Below are 16763 nucleotides of genomic sequence, written 5' to 3' on the forward strand. Positions count from 1 at the left end.
AATTAATCACTCTTTGGACATGATATTGTAATAACCATTCTTTGTCAAGGTAAAGGCAAACATTTTTTAATTGAAAAATTTAACAAAAATTGTAATCAATATTTTAAATGTACACATTTAATTTGGAGCATTTCAATAAGGGACCCCACTGTTCTTGTGCCATGAGTATTAATATTTCATGGCTTCTACGGGGGGAACAGGGGAAAGTTTTGGTTCATTCTTCCCCGAAATGCAAATCTCGGAATAAAAATATCCCACCCCGTTTCAGGCGAAAAAATTTATTTCAATTTTCAGTTAAATCGCGTTCGGGTCTGACTTTGGGGGAAACGGGGCTATCTTTTCGGGTAAAATTTTAAAAAGGGTGCTTAAATTATTTCTTGAAAAAGATACACTTATCCTGAAAAAAAGCCTTATTTCCAAAAAATTGAAATTCAATCCTAAGTGAAAAATTGTTATTTTCAGGGAAGTTCATATTTGGCCAACAAAAACTTCAACAACTTATTGGTTAGTTAAAAGTCGGATAGATTTTAAAACCCTTCCACTAGCTTTCGAAATAATGTTTACTGCGGAAAATGCTTGTTGTTTTAAACAGGTGTGCGGTTTTTTACGGTCAGGGGTTTTTTTTATTCTTTAGTGATTCAGGGACCATTTCCCGCAAATAGATTGAGAAACACAATCGCGAAGCGTTCAGTGTTCTATTGAATTGGGTGTTATAAAAATTACATTTTGTTTTGGGAGGGGTTTTTTGTTATGAAAAAACTTTCTTCCCAAATCCCTTTCCAGAAGGTATTTTGCCAACGTTCTTCGAAAGAAAGGGCACACGGGCAGGGGTCAAGGGTCAAAGTCATCCAAAGTACCAGAAGGTTTGATTGGTTTTGACCTGTCGGGTAACTTACTCTGGAGGCTTTTGGGCCCGCTTAATGCGGGGAATTGCCGTTTTTTTTTGTTGTGCCGTTCAGTTTTCAGCGAAGTTTGAATGGCGCTTGGGGGAACAAGTTTTTTACTGTCGTCCTTTTTTCCTTTCTAACAACTAAACGGGAAAACGAAGAAATCGGGTCAACCAGGAAAAGATTTCTGCTTGAAAACAAGGGGACCGGTCCCCGATTGCTATAAATTCTCGGGACATATGGCTTATTCCGGCGCCGGAGGAATAAAATGACTTAAAAAACACACACACTTTTGTTTATGAAAAAAAAAAAAACAAAAAAAAAAAAACCAAAAACAACAATATTTTTTCTGTTAAGTACTTTTTCAAGAGTGTTTGTGGAATGAAAAAACGAAATTTTGCGGTTTCTTCTATTTTTTGCCGGGGCCAATTATCATTTTTTATAGGAAAACACAAAACCATATAAGTTTTTTTATATTGATTCTATTTTCAAAAATAAAAACAATTTTAATCACATTTCAGGCCGGCGCGCCAATAATCGGTTTTTCAAAAAAAATTAAATTTCGCTAAGCATTATCTGTTTGCATTGGAATTTCCCTGGAGGCCTCGGGGAACTGTTAAAGTTTTCATTATTCGGATCATTTATATTTTTTTGGGCGTTATTTTTGTTTTTTTGGCTTTTGTTTTTAAAGCTTTCATTATTTCTTTAATAATTTTTATTGTAACTCTCATTTTTTAAATCTATTATTGGAAAATTTTTATTACCCAACATTAGGGACTATCAAATTATTGATTTTCGTTGGGCTCTAGAATTTGAAATAAAACTTTTCTTAATTACACAATACGGAGTGTCATTCAATTTTGATTGGAATTATATCTTGTTTGCGGGTTTCTTTCCTCATGGGAAATTTTTAAATTTATTTTTCTTTGTTTTTCAAAACCATATTTGAAACCACCATTTATTTTCTGTATTAAACTGGCTTTCCACTTTTAAAAACTTTCCGGAATTTTTGTTGTTTTACCGAAAAAAAACCCACTGTTTTTTTCTTATTTTGTGTTTTCTATCTCGAAATCTATAAAATTTCAGTTTTTTAAATGGGGAGAAATCACCCCACCGGGGTAAAAACGACATTACTAACTTAGGTTAACTTATTGGTTTCATTCTTTTTGTTTTTTTTTTTTACCCCAAATATATTTTGGATGTTTTTTCTTAATGGGGGATATAAAAAAATAATTGAAAGCGTAAGATAAACTAAAACATAACTGGTTGTCATAACAAATCCCGATCTGGTTCTAAATTTCTTAAATTTATGAGAAAATCTAGTGGATATATTAAGAACTATTTCACTTACAAAAAAATATTTTCCTAAACAAAAAAAGGGGAAACGGCAAACCAATGTTATACAAATTTTATCCTTTAACAAAATTAAAAAAGGATTCAGAGTAGGGAAATCTCGTCAAAATTGCCAAGACATTATTTTTAAGATTTACTTTTAAGTTAAAAAGTATTTGGATTTCTAATGGGATTATGTTAAGATCGGGAAAAAATATTTGTAGGTATTGACTTTTTTTTTAAATTTTTTTTTGCTAATATTAAATGTAAATTCTGTGGTGATTTTGTCCGAGGGTCCTTACGAATTCTTGTAGTTAAATAGTTTTTTTTTTTCGGGCGAATCAACATCTGGGTTTAAGAAATTATTTTAATGCTTTATCCAAAACTTATTATGTTCTTTCATCCACCATTAGGTGGAAATTTTCTTAGGTTAAAAATGTATTGCCAAAAATATTTACTAGAACCAAGCTTATGTAAAATTTGCATATAAAGCGGGTCTTATTATAGGGCTTATCTTTTCCCGCGTAACAAAAACCTCCCTAAGGCTTGTTTTACTAATATAGGTAGGTTTTTCCTTAGTTAATCCCACGCAAAAGCATGATTTCCATTGTCAATCTGATGTTTAAAAGCGGGAAAACAGTCTTTTTACCTTTTTTGTCTTCTAAAAAATATTAAAAGGACTATTTAATCAGCGTTTATTACAACAAACAAAAAGGGGGAACATTTTTGCAATGATAAAATTGAAGGGGACTTCCGGATGTTGCAAAACGTTTCTAGTTAAAAACTGGGGACCCCCGTTGCCATAAAACCAGGTTTGGTCGCTGCGTCTTTAGTATTGGAACAAATTTGTTTTCAAAAACATAAATTAAAGGAAATAATTTTCGCCAAAAACTAATTTAAAAGGCATTCTTACCATATTAAAATTCTTTCATTTATTATGGCTTTTTTGTTAAAACAAAAAATATTGATTTTAAGTTAATTACTATAACGGGTAAGGGATTTTATTCATTTAAAACCAAGAAACTATTTATTTACCCATAACCGTTACCCGTTTATGCCTAAAACCTGGTTTCTTACCCACGGGCAGTATGGACATTTCACGGAGTAAAGTTGATTTTGGAAAAAAAAAATTAACCAAAAACAAAAAATTTCAAAAGAATTTTTTCAGATAATTCATTAAATCTCTTCAAAATATTGCAGATAATGGAAATATAGGATGGGAAAATATTTTCATTAATTGTTAATGTTGGATGGACGTGATTGGGGGTTTTCAAGCTTAGAAAAAAATCCAAGGTACTATTATTTTTGAACCTGGAATACCGCCGGCAGTAAGATTTGACGGAATCGGGTATTAAAAACATTGGGGGAGGGGGCATTAGGGGCCTCCCAAAAAACGCATAATTTTCGTACACCCGGAAAAACAATTCCCTGGAATCATATTCTGATATTATTAATTATGGTATGATTTTGATTTTCGTAAGGCTTTCAAAATACTTATCAAACAGCTTTAAACACAACCTATTACTTTTATTCTAAATATAAAAACAATCATCTGCAAACTTAAAACCAAGGTAAAACTTATAATAATTTTTAACTTGACATTCAATATACAATTAATTTATAAAACAAAAACCATAGGAAGCTTAAAGACTTAATTTTGATTTAATTATCCATAAAAATTAAAACTTAAAAAAAAGGGAACATTTCATATCATACTAGCAAGTTTATTAAGACACTTTGTTGAATGGTCACGGGGAAAGTTAATTTGTTCATGAGGGGACAGTCTTAGCTCTAATATGCATACAAATATTCTTTGTGCAGGCAATTATGATTACTACCAAACAGGTACTTTACATTCTTAATATGGTGTTTTTTGTTTTTCTCTATAAGGACAAACACTCTCGAAAAATTTATCATATTTCTAGGTAAATAGGTTTGTTCATGCAATTCTGATATGAACCAATATCCCTGCATATTAGGAGTGTTTAAAAATACGATAATTTTAATACGGATAATAAACTCATTTACCTGGAAATTTACACAATTTATATTTATTATTTTATTACCATTTTATCATTTACAAACTTATTACTGCCGGGTTCAAAGGGAACAGTACCTTATTTTGGTAAATCCTAATAAATCCGGGGTTAAATTTTTATTAATTGCCCGTGAAAAATGCGAATTTTTTTTTATTATTTAATTGACAGGTTTCAACTGTTTTTCTTGAAAATTCTGCCAAAGAAGATTTTCACGAGGATTCATTTACACGCAGACAAAAAAAAAAAATCGTGTAAAAAATTACTACGCTGCAAAAAGATTGTTTACTTCCCAGATTTATGTTTTATAAGGTTAATATACCCCCCTTGAACCCCAAAAATTTCTTTAAAAAATTTAAAAAAGTATATTTTTTTATATTTTGTTTTTTAAAAAAACTAATTTAAAATTTAATGACATTTAATGCATTATTTTTAGGATTTACAAACCCGGGAACTTATAAAAAGGGAGCTTGCAATCCGAACTTCTAATAGGAATCTTTTTATCCGAAGAAATGTCCGGGCCGATTTTATTTTTGTTTATTTTATGTAAAAACCTTTCGGTCCGAAACCCGTCTATGAAAATTCCCGGGCGATTTTTTCAATTTTTGTTTTATTTTACTCTAAATTTTCCTCTTGATCGAAAAGATTTTGCCCAAAAGCCCTTCATTCAAAATAATAAATAAATCGAATTTGCGGTGTAAAATACACAAATTTATGTTTTTATTTCCCCTTTTTTAATGGGTGAAAAGTTTTGATTTTGCGGAAAGGGGTGAAAATTCACCCTTGTTTCTTCATAAACTTCTATATTTCTTTAATTTTTTTTTTGTCACCCTTTAATAAAATTTTTTTGATTAGATGCAATTTTAAAAAATATTTTTTAAAATTTTGTAATGGATTCAATGAAATGGGGTTTAAAAATGGGAAATTTATTTGAAACTGTATTTTATTTTGGATAGTTTGAAACGGTAAGGGTTTAAAAAAACAATTGACAAATGCTGGTTTCGGGAATTTTTTTAAATTTTGTTTCCCCTCCCGTTTTCATCGTTTGGGGAAATTACCCTTTAGGACATAATATTTTTTTGGTTATTTATTTATTTTCATTTTCTTTAATTTTGTATTCCGTGTATTAGGGAATTGAACGATAAGAGGACTGCAAAAAAATAAATATTTGAATTGCAATTTCAAATGCATTCCCGTTTTCTTTCCCTAAACTATTTTGCAAAATACATGTAACATGAAAAACATGTAAAAGAACCTTCTAAATTGGGAAACCCTTTCTAATCCGGAAACCTTTCTGAATTTCCGAACTTTTCTTCTGTCCCGGACGAGTTTTTGATTAAGACAGGTTCCACTTGTATTGGGGTAAAAATATTATTTTGTAAACCCCCTTTATGTATTTATTTTATACCAGTGGGTGAATAAAGATATTTTAATTTTAATTTTGATTTGATAAGAAGTAATGGTTGTTATTATAATTTATATGGAATCATACACATAGTTTTAATCACACTTATTAATCATGTATTTGAGCATATTAACCCAACGCCCATAAATATAAGTCCAAACAAACATAGTCATTAAACTCAGTCAAAAAAATAAAAAGTCCTTAATCTCAGTTCCCAATTTAATCAAAAGTCACTTAACTCAGTCAAAAACCTTTGTCCCTTTAAAACTTGTCAAAAAATCAATTTGTCTTAATCTCATCAAACAAACAATATTCATTAAATTTAGTCAAAAAACAAAAGGTACTTATCTCAAGGGAAAAATAAAAAGTCGCTTAAATTTAGTTTAAACAATTAAAAGGGCACTTTAAACTCAGTCAACAATCAATTGTATTTAATCTCAGTAAAACATCAAAAAGTCACTTAAATTTAGTCAAACAAAAATAGTCATTAATTAGTCAAAAAATCATAGCAATTAAACTCGTCAAAACCCTATTTTTTCCTATTCAGTTTTAAAAATCAAAAAGTCCTTAAACTAGCAAAAACAAAATGTTTCCGGGTTTCAAACAATGTCACTTAATCTCAGTCAAACAATCAATATTCATTTAATCTCTGTCAAACAATTCAATAGTCACTTAATCTCAGTCAAACAATCAATAGTCACAAATCTCAGTCAAACAATCAATAGTCATTTAATCTCAGTCAATCATAGTTCAAAACAATCTAAAGTCACATAAACTCTTGTCAAACAATCAATAGTCACTTAATCTCAGTCAAACAATCAATAGTCACTTAATCACAGTCAAACAATCAATAGTCACAAAATCTCAGTCAAACAATCAATAGTCATTTAATCTCAGTCAATCAATAGTCAAACAATCTAAAGTCACATAAACTCTGTCAAACAATCAATAGTCACTTAATCTCAGTAAAACAATCAATAGTCACTTAATTTCAGTAAAACAATCAATAGTCACTTAATCTCTGACAAACAATCAATAGTCACTTAATCTCAGTCAAACAATCAATATTCATTTAATCTCTGTCAAACAATCAATAGTCATTTAATCTCAGTTAAACAATCAATAGTCACTTAATCTCAGTCAAACAATCAATAGTCATTTAATCTCAGTCAAACAATCAATAGTCACTTAATCTCAGTCAAACAATCAATATTCATTTAATCTCTGTCAAACAATCAATAGTCACTTAATCTCAGTCAAACAATCAATAGTCACTTAATCTCAGTCAAACATTTAATAGTCACTTAATCTCAGTCAAACAATCAATAGTCACTTAATCTCAGTAAAACAATCAATAGTCACTTAATATTAGTCAAACAATCAATATTCACTTAATCTCTGTCAAACAATCAATAGTCACTTAATCTCAGTAAAACAATCAATAGTCACTTAATCTCAGTCAAACAATCAATAGTCACTTAATCTCAGTCAAACAATCAATAGTCACTTAATTCTCAGTCAAACAATCAATAGTCACTTAATCTCAGTCAAACAATCAATAGTCACTTAATCTCAGTCAAACAATCAATAGTCACTTAATCTCAGTCAAACAATCAATAGTCACTTAATCTCAGTCAAACAATCAATAGTCACTTAATCTCAGTCAAACAATCAATATTCATTTAATCTCTGTCAAACAATCAATAGTCACTTAATCTCAGTCAAACAATCAATAGTCACTTAATCTCAGTCAAACAATCAATAGTCACTTAATCTCAGTCAAACAATCAATAGTCATTTAATCTCAGTCAAACAATCAATAGTCACTTAATCTCAGTCAAACAATCAATAGTCACTTAATCTCAGTCAAACAATCAATAGTCATTTAATCTCAGTCAAACAATCAATAGTCACTTAATCTCAGTCAAACAACCAATAGTCACTTAATCTTAGTCAAACAATCAATAGTCACTTAATCTCTGTCAAACAATCAATATTCATTTAATCTCTGTCAAACAATCAATAGTCACTTAATCTCAGTCAAACAATCAATAGTCACTTAATCTCAGTCAAACAATCAATAGTCACTTAATCTCAGTCAAACAATCAATAGTCACTTAATCTCAGTCAAACAATCAATAGTCACTTAATCTCAGTCAAACAATCAATAGTCACTTAATCTCAGTCAAACAATCAATAGTCACTTAATCTCAGTCAAACAATCAATAGTCACTTAATCTCAGTCAAACAATCAATAGTCACTTAATCGCAGTCAAACAATCAATAGTCACTTAATCTCAGTCAAACAATCAATAGTTTGTTTTTTATTTAGCAGAGACAGAACAAGTGTCCGAATTAAATGTGAAGAAAATATCTCACGGAGTAGAATGAAAACAACAATGAAAGAATGGCATAATGGTCAGTGTTCAGTGTATATCAAGGAAGAGTTATTGATCTCAAAGTTCAATTGTCTACACCGCTAAGAAATCTAAAAGAACACTATATTTCAGATGAACTGAAAAATAAACTGTACAAATACATGCACAATTACGTGTATTTCTATAAAATATAGTAAACAAAATGTTTTTTTTTCTTTATTCTGACACAAAAAAGTTAAAGCAAACAACTAACAAACCAAAGTAAACTTATCAATGTCTTATTTTTATACACAACTCTATATCATTTAACTCCTAATTTACCCGTTTATGTCTTAAGAGTCTTTCAAGTTGTTGCATGGCCCCGGATGAGTGAAATATTAAAAAAAAAAAAGAAAATATTCCAATCAAAAGAAGAATAGAAAAAGAAATCAAGATTAAGATACTGATCCATATGACTTTTATGCGCGATTGATATATCGAAGTGCATTATTTATCACCAGATAGCTACTGTGTTACTATCACAGCAATGGCTACTTTTGCATAATTTATGTGATCTCTTTTCGTAATCTTCGGTGATTGCCATAAACATGGTGTGAAATTACTTTAGTGTTACCGTGAGGTTTTCCATTTAAAATCCTAATCCTAATCTATGAACAATATTAGATGAGATTTATAACGTTTCTGTTAAAAAGGTAAATGAAACTGTAGAATGCTTGGTTTTTAGGCCGACGGCAAAAATATTATTGCATATTTATTTAATGTAGCTTTAAAGTATGTTTTATGGCATACCTGGATAAATTGTAAGTGACCTTTTTCACGCATCTGTGGCAATTATAATTAACTGGTCTAAGCAACCACTGTAGGGGAACACGGTGTTCAATAACTGTAGGAACTATACTGTTCAATAACTGTAAGAACACAGTGTAGGTTACGTGGGTGGCTGAGAGAGAACACGTTAATACGGGTGTTCACTTCGACTGTTCACCAAATTACAAAGACACTACGACACAGTCGTAATGGGCGGCTTCACTAAGTTTGGGCAACAAAAAGATGCAATTCACGCGCTATATTTTCCACTTTTATTCCAGAAACAACACATAGTCTAAGGAGTATATAGTGTATCTAACGTATATAGCGTATATAGCGTATACAGCGTATATAGCGTTGATAGCGGTTATCTGAAAGTTAAACAGTTATACTTCCATTAATAACAATTAAACAACATACAAAGAATGCATACATACTTACAAATAAACAAGTCACATATATAATTCATCCTTAACAAATACTGTGGGAATCCTGCTGCTAGTAATGTTAACAAATTTATTAATTGATAGAATTACAGATTATTTACTTTTACATCAAAACTTTAACTAGGATACAGTTTTATCTATCTTAACATAAAATTGTTAATGTATTTACCTTAACAATAATAAATGTAATTATTTTAGAACAAAAATTATGTAAACAATAATTTTCCCGAACGAAGGCAAATAAAAAACAAAAATAAACTTACTGAACAATGGTATCTGTGCCCGAAACTTAATAAATAAAAATTCACAAGATTTGTACTTCACATCCCGAAATCTTATTTTCAACTGCGCCTTGGAAAGGCGGCAAATCTTGCATTTGCATATAATTATTATTTCTAGGGACAGTTTTGACCAACCAAAATGCAGGAAGCACCCTCTAAGAAAATAAAAGTAAAATTTGATTTTCTAAATATGGGGATCATTAATTACTAGGGAACGCTTAGTCTTGGCAGGACCAGAGCGCACTAAAATAACACTGCGCTGGACAGTTGGCATGATTTTTTGAAATCAAAACAATTATCTAAACATTTTAAACCGGTCTCTGATAATTAAAACCAGCACCAACATTCGGAGTCTGGAACACCGGCCCTCAATGAACTTTTTTATATAAGTTCATTCTTATATATTAAGGGAAGACGAAGAATTTAATACTCGTTTTGTAATAATCAAAACATTCACAAGTTCTAGAATTTTTTACTAATCTAGATTATGTTACACATATATACACTTTTTTAAATATCGTAACGTCTTAATAGCGAGGCAAACAAAGTCGCTCATTAAACGTTAATTCACTGCTGACTATTGTTATCAGTTAGCATGAACGATTTCCTGTTCCAATACACATAACATCGTAATCGGCCGTACTTTCACGGACCCATTTACCTTGACCTTACATGACCTTACAAGTCCGTCTCTACCTTTGTTTACTTCCAGAACGAGGCCTAATGGCCATTTGCCCCGAGATAATTGCTCGTCGCAGACGAGAACGAGGTCATTTACGGACACATTCCTTTGAATGTTATGCCATTTTTGTCTTACCTGTAAGGTCGGCAGATATTCTCGAACCCACCTTTTCCAGAAAACATTCGCTAGATACTGTACCTGTCGCCACCAGCGTTTACAATAAACATCTCGCTTATCAAATAAACCTGGTGGGAATGAAGCATTTGGTCTCATAATCAAAAGTTTATTTGGGGATAAGGGTTCTGGATCCCTTTGATCACTACTTACCTGGGTAATCGGTCTATCATTGAGAATCTTTTCTATCTCTGTAACTAAAGTTAACAGAGCCTCATCGTTGAGAAGTTGTTCTCCAATGACTGATTTTATAGCCCTTTTTGTGGACCGTACTAACCGTTCCCAAATACCGCCCATATGACTTGCATATGGAGGATTAAAATGCCATTTCATTTCTTGCTGTTGACATAATTTTGCGAGTCGACTTTGATTAAATTGCCGAATGCTATCACGCAAAACTCTATCTCCTGATACAAAATTTTTCCCATTGTCACTGAATATTTTTTCGGGACGGCCTCTACGACTTACAAACCTTTGCAGTGCACAGATGAAAGAGTCCGTATCTAAGCTATGAGCAATTTCAATGTGCACTGCTCTGGTGGTCAAGCACGTAAATATACAGCCGTATCTTTTCAGATGTCGTCTTCCAGACTTCACAGTCATCGGGCCAAAATAATCGACACCGACATACGTAAACGGTGCCTTATCGGGTGTGAGTCTTTCTTCTGGAAGATCGCACATCTGTTGCAATTCCGGTCGTTGTAACTGTCGTTTGCACGTTATGCACCTACCGATAACAGACTTAACTGTTTGCAGACCATGGATTATCCAATACTTTTGTCGCAACATGGCCAGAATATGTACTGGGCCCATGTGCGCATTCTGTTCATGACAGTTTTGTATCAGGATTCTTGTCACGTGATGGCTACTCGGCAAGATAATTTGATGCTTAGCATCTACGTGTAGGTCGGACATTGCTAGTCGTCCGCCGACTCGCATTACATTATCCTTCAATATAGGACATAGCCTTTTCAGAGGGCTCGAACTCGGAACTGGCCTCTGAGCCTTTAATTCACTTATTTCATTTTCAAACGCCTCCGTTTGAACTAATTTAAAGATGGCTGTTTGTGCCATTTTAATTTCCCCCACACTAAGGGGTTTACTACTTACCTTACTGTAAAGACTTCGTCTTTGGGGTAAGTATTTCTCAATTAAGAAACACTTAAAACGTAGTAGCCAAGCGACTGCATTTTGAAGTTTATGCCAGTCGGAGAACTTACTAAGTAACGTATTCATACTCAAATTATACTTACCATGAGTGTTTAGTACACTAGCCTGAGGTTTGAGCTCTATGTCATCCTCATTTACGGTTGCATTACTTACCTGCGCTGGCCACCCTGATTCATTCCTTTTAAGGAATTCGGGGCCATTCAACCATATGTCAAGCTTTTCAGTTTCTTGCGGATTAACTCCCCTTGACGCAATGTCAGCAGGGTTACTCTTTGAGGGTACATGCCTCCAGTCATGTGGTGACGTCACCTCATGAATTATTGATAGTCTATTTGCAACGAAAGTCTTAAACCTTTTCGTTTCATTTCTTATGTAACCTAACACAATCATAGAGTCCGTCCAAAAGTACCTTTCAGTAATTTTGACATCAAGCTCCTCTATGACAATCTGATACAGTTTTACAGCAACTACAGCTGCTGCAAGTTCGAGTCTTGGTATCGAAATAGCCTTTATAGGTGCTAACCTAGACTTACCTATAACTAGACTGCACTTACTGTGCCCCTTCGCGTCATACACTTTTAAGTACACGCTCGATCCATAGGCATACTCAGATGAATCACTAAACATATGTAGTTCAGCTTTCAAGGTTGACCTGTCGAGCTCACCTGGTATTATACATCTATCTATACTTACCTTCGATAGTGCTGGTAGGCTGGCTAGCCACTGCAACCATTTTTCAGCATCCGCATCTGGAATTTGTTCGTCCCAGCCTAGGTTTGTTCTACAAGCACGTTGTAGAATCAATTTTGGTGTTAACGTCACTGGTGCAACAAGCCCAAGCGGATCATACAATGAACTGGCAACCGACAAGATATTACGTCTTGTCGTACCTTTGTCACGGAGATTTACATCAAACACAAAATGGTCATACTTAACATGCCACTGTAACCCAAGTGTTCGCTCACATGACGATTCGTTGTCAAGGTCTATTTTTTCCTTTAACTGAGCTCGATCCGCTTCCGGGATCGAATTCATGACATATTCACAATTAGAGAGCCACTTTGTCAGTCTGAAGCCCCCTAAAGAAAGAAGTTCTTTCATTTCTGCGGCAAGTCTAATTCCCGAACTTGAGTCTAATACTGACTTAAGAAGGTCATCAACGTAGAAATTACGTTCAACCGTACTTACCGCTTCTTGACTGAATTTATCAGTATTTTCATTTGCCGTGCGCTTTAAACAGAAAGCCGCACAACTTGGTGACGAAGTTGCACCAAACAAGTGGACGTTCATACGATACTCCTTTGGTTCCTCGTTCAAGTTACCTTGAGGCCACCAAAGGAATCTTAAAGAATCCCTATCATGCTCACATACTCTTACCTGGTGGAACATGGCTTCTATGTCCGCAACCAATGCTACTGGGGCCTGCCGGAATCGCATAAGTACGCCAGTAATACTGTTAGTTAGGTCGGGACCTTGTAACAGATTGTCATTCAATGATGTGCCTCGATACTTAGCAGCACAGTCAAAGACAACTCTTACCTTACCCGGCTTCTTTGGGTTCACAACTGGATGATGAGGTAGATACCAAATACGTCCGGGTTCGAATCCCGTTCTGGTATCTAATAAGGAAGCATAACCCTTATCAATATACCCATTCACCGTTTCTTTATACATATCAAATAACTTATTATCTCTTTGAAGTTTTCGCTTCAAATGAGATAGTCTTACCGTAGCCATCTTCACGTTATTTGGAAGACTTACGTCTGGGTTTCTCCACGGGAGTCCCAATTTGTAATGACCGTTTTCCTTTACTACTGTACCTTTCATTACTGAAAGTGCACGACGGTCTTCCTGTGACATCCCTGTGCCACAGCTCTTGACATCTGGGAAGTCGGTTGCCCATAACTTATCGATTTGCAACTGTGTACTAGAAGCAAACTGAAAATTGATACTACCTTGATCATTTGACGATCCATTACATGTGGGTCCTATAATACTCCAGCCTAATATTGACCTAATTGCATAGGGCTCACCTTTATTCCCCCTTCGCTGCTCTTCTACCCAGAATGCGTCTGGGGTGTCGCTTCCCACAAGCAACTCAACTTTGTTTACATCAATTTTCGGTAAATTGATACCATTAAGGTGTTTCCACTTACCTGTCACAGACTGGTCTGGCAACGACTGCAAGGATATAGGCAGGGTTTTTACAGACCATACCTTTTGAAGGTCAATGACCTGACCCCCATTTAATGCACTTACCTGTAGTTTAACTTCTTTGCCATTTATATTTTGACCAGACTTGTTCACTGTAGTTAACGTGAACTTACAAGGTTTACTTTCAACCCCAAGCCTTTTTACAAGGCTATCGCTACAAAGCGTTACATCGCTCCCTTCATCAAGGAGAGCATACGTTTCTACTTGCATAGTTTTCGTTCCGACGACGACAGGAACTATGCGTAAACTTACCTTGTTTTGTTTACACCTCGATTCGGAAGCCGCAACATATTTATCCTCAACATTTGTAAATTTGTTGATTTTACTAGAATCTCGGTGAAACATTGTATTATGTTTCCCGGTACAACCTGAAACCTCACAAAAACTATTTTGCCTACAATTTTCGGCAACATGTTTGAAATACAAACAGTTTTCACACATTTCATGCTCTCTGATAACTCTCAGCTTTGAATCAATATCAATGGAGCGAAACTCTGCGCATGCCCTTAATTTATGGGCCTTTTTACAATAAATACATGATAATCGTCCCCTAGCGGATTTCTCTAAGGGAGATTTACCTGAATTTCTCTTATCAGAGCCAGTGGACAGTGTAACTACTTTATTACGCTGAGGAGGGTTTATGTGGGAATTTCTTTGCGAATTCACTGTTTGTTTTGACTCATTCGCAAGGTCATAACCATACATTGTATTGGCTACAATTGACCGTTCCCTCACAAAGGTTAGAAGATGGTTAAAACTTGGTTCGAGCCCCTGCTCTATCAGGCTACTTGCACGTTCGACCCACTGGGACCGAATGTGAAGTGGAAGTCTCCTAACTATTTTGCGTAGGTTTTCCGTATTATTCACATCGGACATAAAACCTAGCTGTGTCAAGGTCATATGACATTTCTCCATATGGAGTGACAGGTTCATTAGACCCTTTACGTCATTACTTTTTATGGCACTGCCATTTACTAAATTATCCACATGGGACCGGGCCACTAAATGTGGTTTACCGTACCTAGATTTAAGGATTTCTTTAGCCCTTAAATAGCCTTCGTCCGGAGACAAAATTACACAATCTTCGATACAATATTTTGCTTCACCCTGACACAATTGAATTAAATAATTTAATTTTAATCTATTGTCACTTACCCTTGCCTCGATATTGGTTTCGAAATTGCTGATGAATTTACAATAATCAGCAGGATTCCCACTAAATTTAATCAACTCCGGTTTAGGTAAACCATAAACGTTTTGAGAATAAATTTGTCTTGATGGTATATTATCACAAAGATTTTCACTAATTGCATTGTCAGGTAAGTCCTTCACGTAATTTTCTACTTGAACATCGGTTGCTGGCTCGTCTGGTAAGGATAGCACTCCTCTGTCATCGGAATCTTCTTCTTCAATCTCAGCAAGTTCTAGCTCGTGCCGGGCCGACTGCAGTTCGAGCTCCCGGCGAGCCTCCTCGCTTCTGCGCTCTGTTTCTTGTTTTTCTTTCAGCTGACGGAGGCACAGTTCTGCCCTCCGCTTGCGTGAGGCTGTCGAGCTACATGTTACAACGGAATTTGCACAACTCGTGCCCTCTTGAATCTTCTTCATATTCGCTTCAGCTTCGTTGCTGGTTACATTACTTGCCATCTTTAGATGATACGGAATATATGTTTACGAATATAATCCAAATAAATACGGTTTAATCCAATTAACTTTCACCTTTTCGTTAATAGATTATGTTCAATAACTGTAGGATAACACGGTGTTCAACAACTGTAGGAACTATACTGTTCAATAACTGTAAGAACACAGTGTAGATTACGTGGGTGGCTGAGAGAGAACACGTTAATACGGGTGTTCACTTCAACTGTTCACCAAATTACAAAGACACTACGACACAGTCGTAATGGGCAGCTTCACTAAGTTTGGGCAACAAAAAGATGCAATTCACGCGCTATATTTTCCACTTTTATTCCAGAAACAACACATAGTCTAAGGAGTATATAGTGTATCTAACGTATATAGCGTATATAGCGTATATAGCGTAGATAGCGTATATAGCGTATATAGCGGTTATCTGAAAGTTAAACAGTTATACTTCCATTAATAACAATTAAAACAACATACAAAGAATGCATACATACTTACAAATAAACAAGTCACATATATAATTCATCCTTAACAAATACTGTGGGAATCCTGCTGCTAGTAATGTTAACAAATTTATTAATTGATAGAATTACAGATTATTTACTTTTACATCAAAATTTTAACTAGGATACAGTTTCATCCATCTTAACATAAAATTGTTAATGTATTTACCTTAACAATAATAAATGTAATTATTTTAGAACAAAAATTATTTAAACAATAATTTTCCCGAACGAAGGCAAATAAAACAAAAATAAACTTACTGAACAATGGTATCTGTGCCCGAAACTTAATAAATAAAAATTCACAAGATTTGTACTTCACATTCCGAAATCTTATTTTCAACTGCGCCTTGGAAAGGCGGCAAATCTTGCATTTGCATATAATTATTATTTCTAGGGACAGTTTTGACCAACCAAAATGCAGGAAGCACCCTCTAAGAAAATAAAAGTAAAATTTGATTTTCTAAATATGGGGATCATTAATTACTAGGGAACGCTTAGTCTTGGCAGGACCAGAGCGCACTAAAATAAACTGCGCTGGACAGTTGGCATGATTTATTGAAATCAAAACAATTATCTAAACATTTTAAACCGGTCTCTGATAATTAAAACCAGCACCAACATTCGAAGTCTGGAACAACCACTATCCCATTATCAATAAAATTCTTCTGCATGCAACTCAACAATTACTATACATTTTATTTCTGAAATCTCAAAATCTTTTAATGGACTGTTAAGGACATTCCAAAAACTCATTAGGCAAATCCTTTTTTTTTTCACATTTAGATATATTCTCATAAA

The 16763-nt window shown here is 34.0% G+C and overlaps 1 protein-coding gene across 1 annotated transcript; it reads right to left on the bottom strand.

The window, feature by feature from the left end:
• Positions 1–10389: 10389 nt before the first annotated feature.
• LOC132735415 (uncharacterized) lies at positions 10390–15456 on the bottom strand (the record flags this gene model as incomplete). Its single annotated transcript, XM_060722358.1, has 1 exon — positions 10390–15456. A coding segment is annotated over exon 1 (5067 nt), but the record flags the coding sequence as incomplete, so codon positions are not given.
• Between the last annotated feature and the right edge of the window lie 1307 nt (positions 15457–16763).

Source organism: Ruditapes philippinarum, unplaced genomic scaffold, assembly GCF_026571515.1.
Source record: "Ruditapes philippinarum isolate M1 unplaced genomic scaffold, ASM2657151v2 ctg9011_1_1_1_1, whole genome shotgun sequence".
In the NCBI taxonomy this organism is placed as follows: Eukaryota; Metazoa; Mollusca; class Bivalvia; order Venerida; family Veneridae; genus Ruditapes; species Ruditapes philippinarum.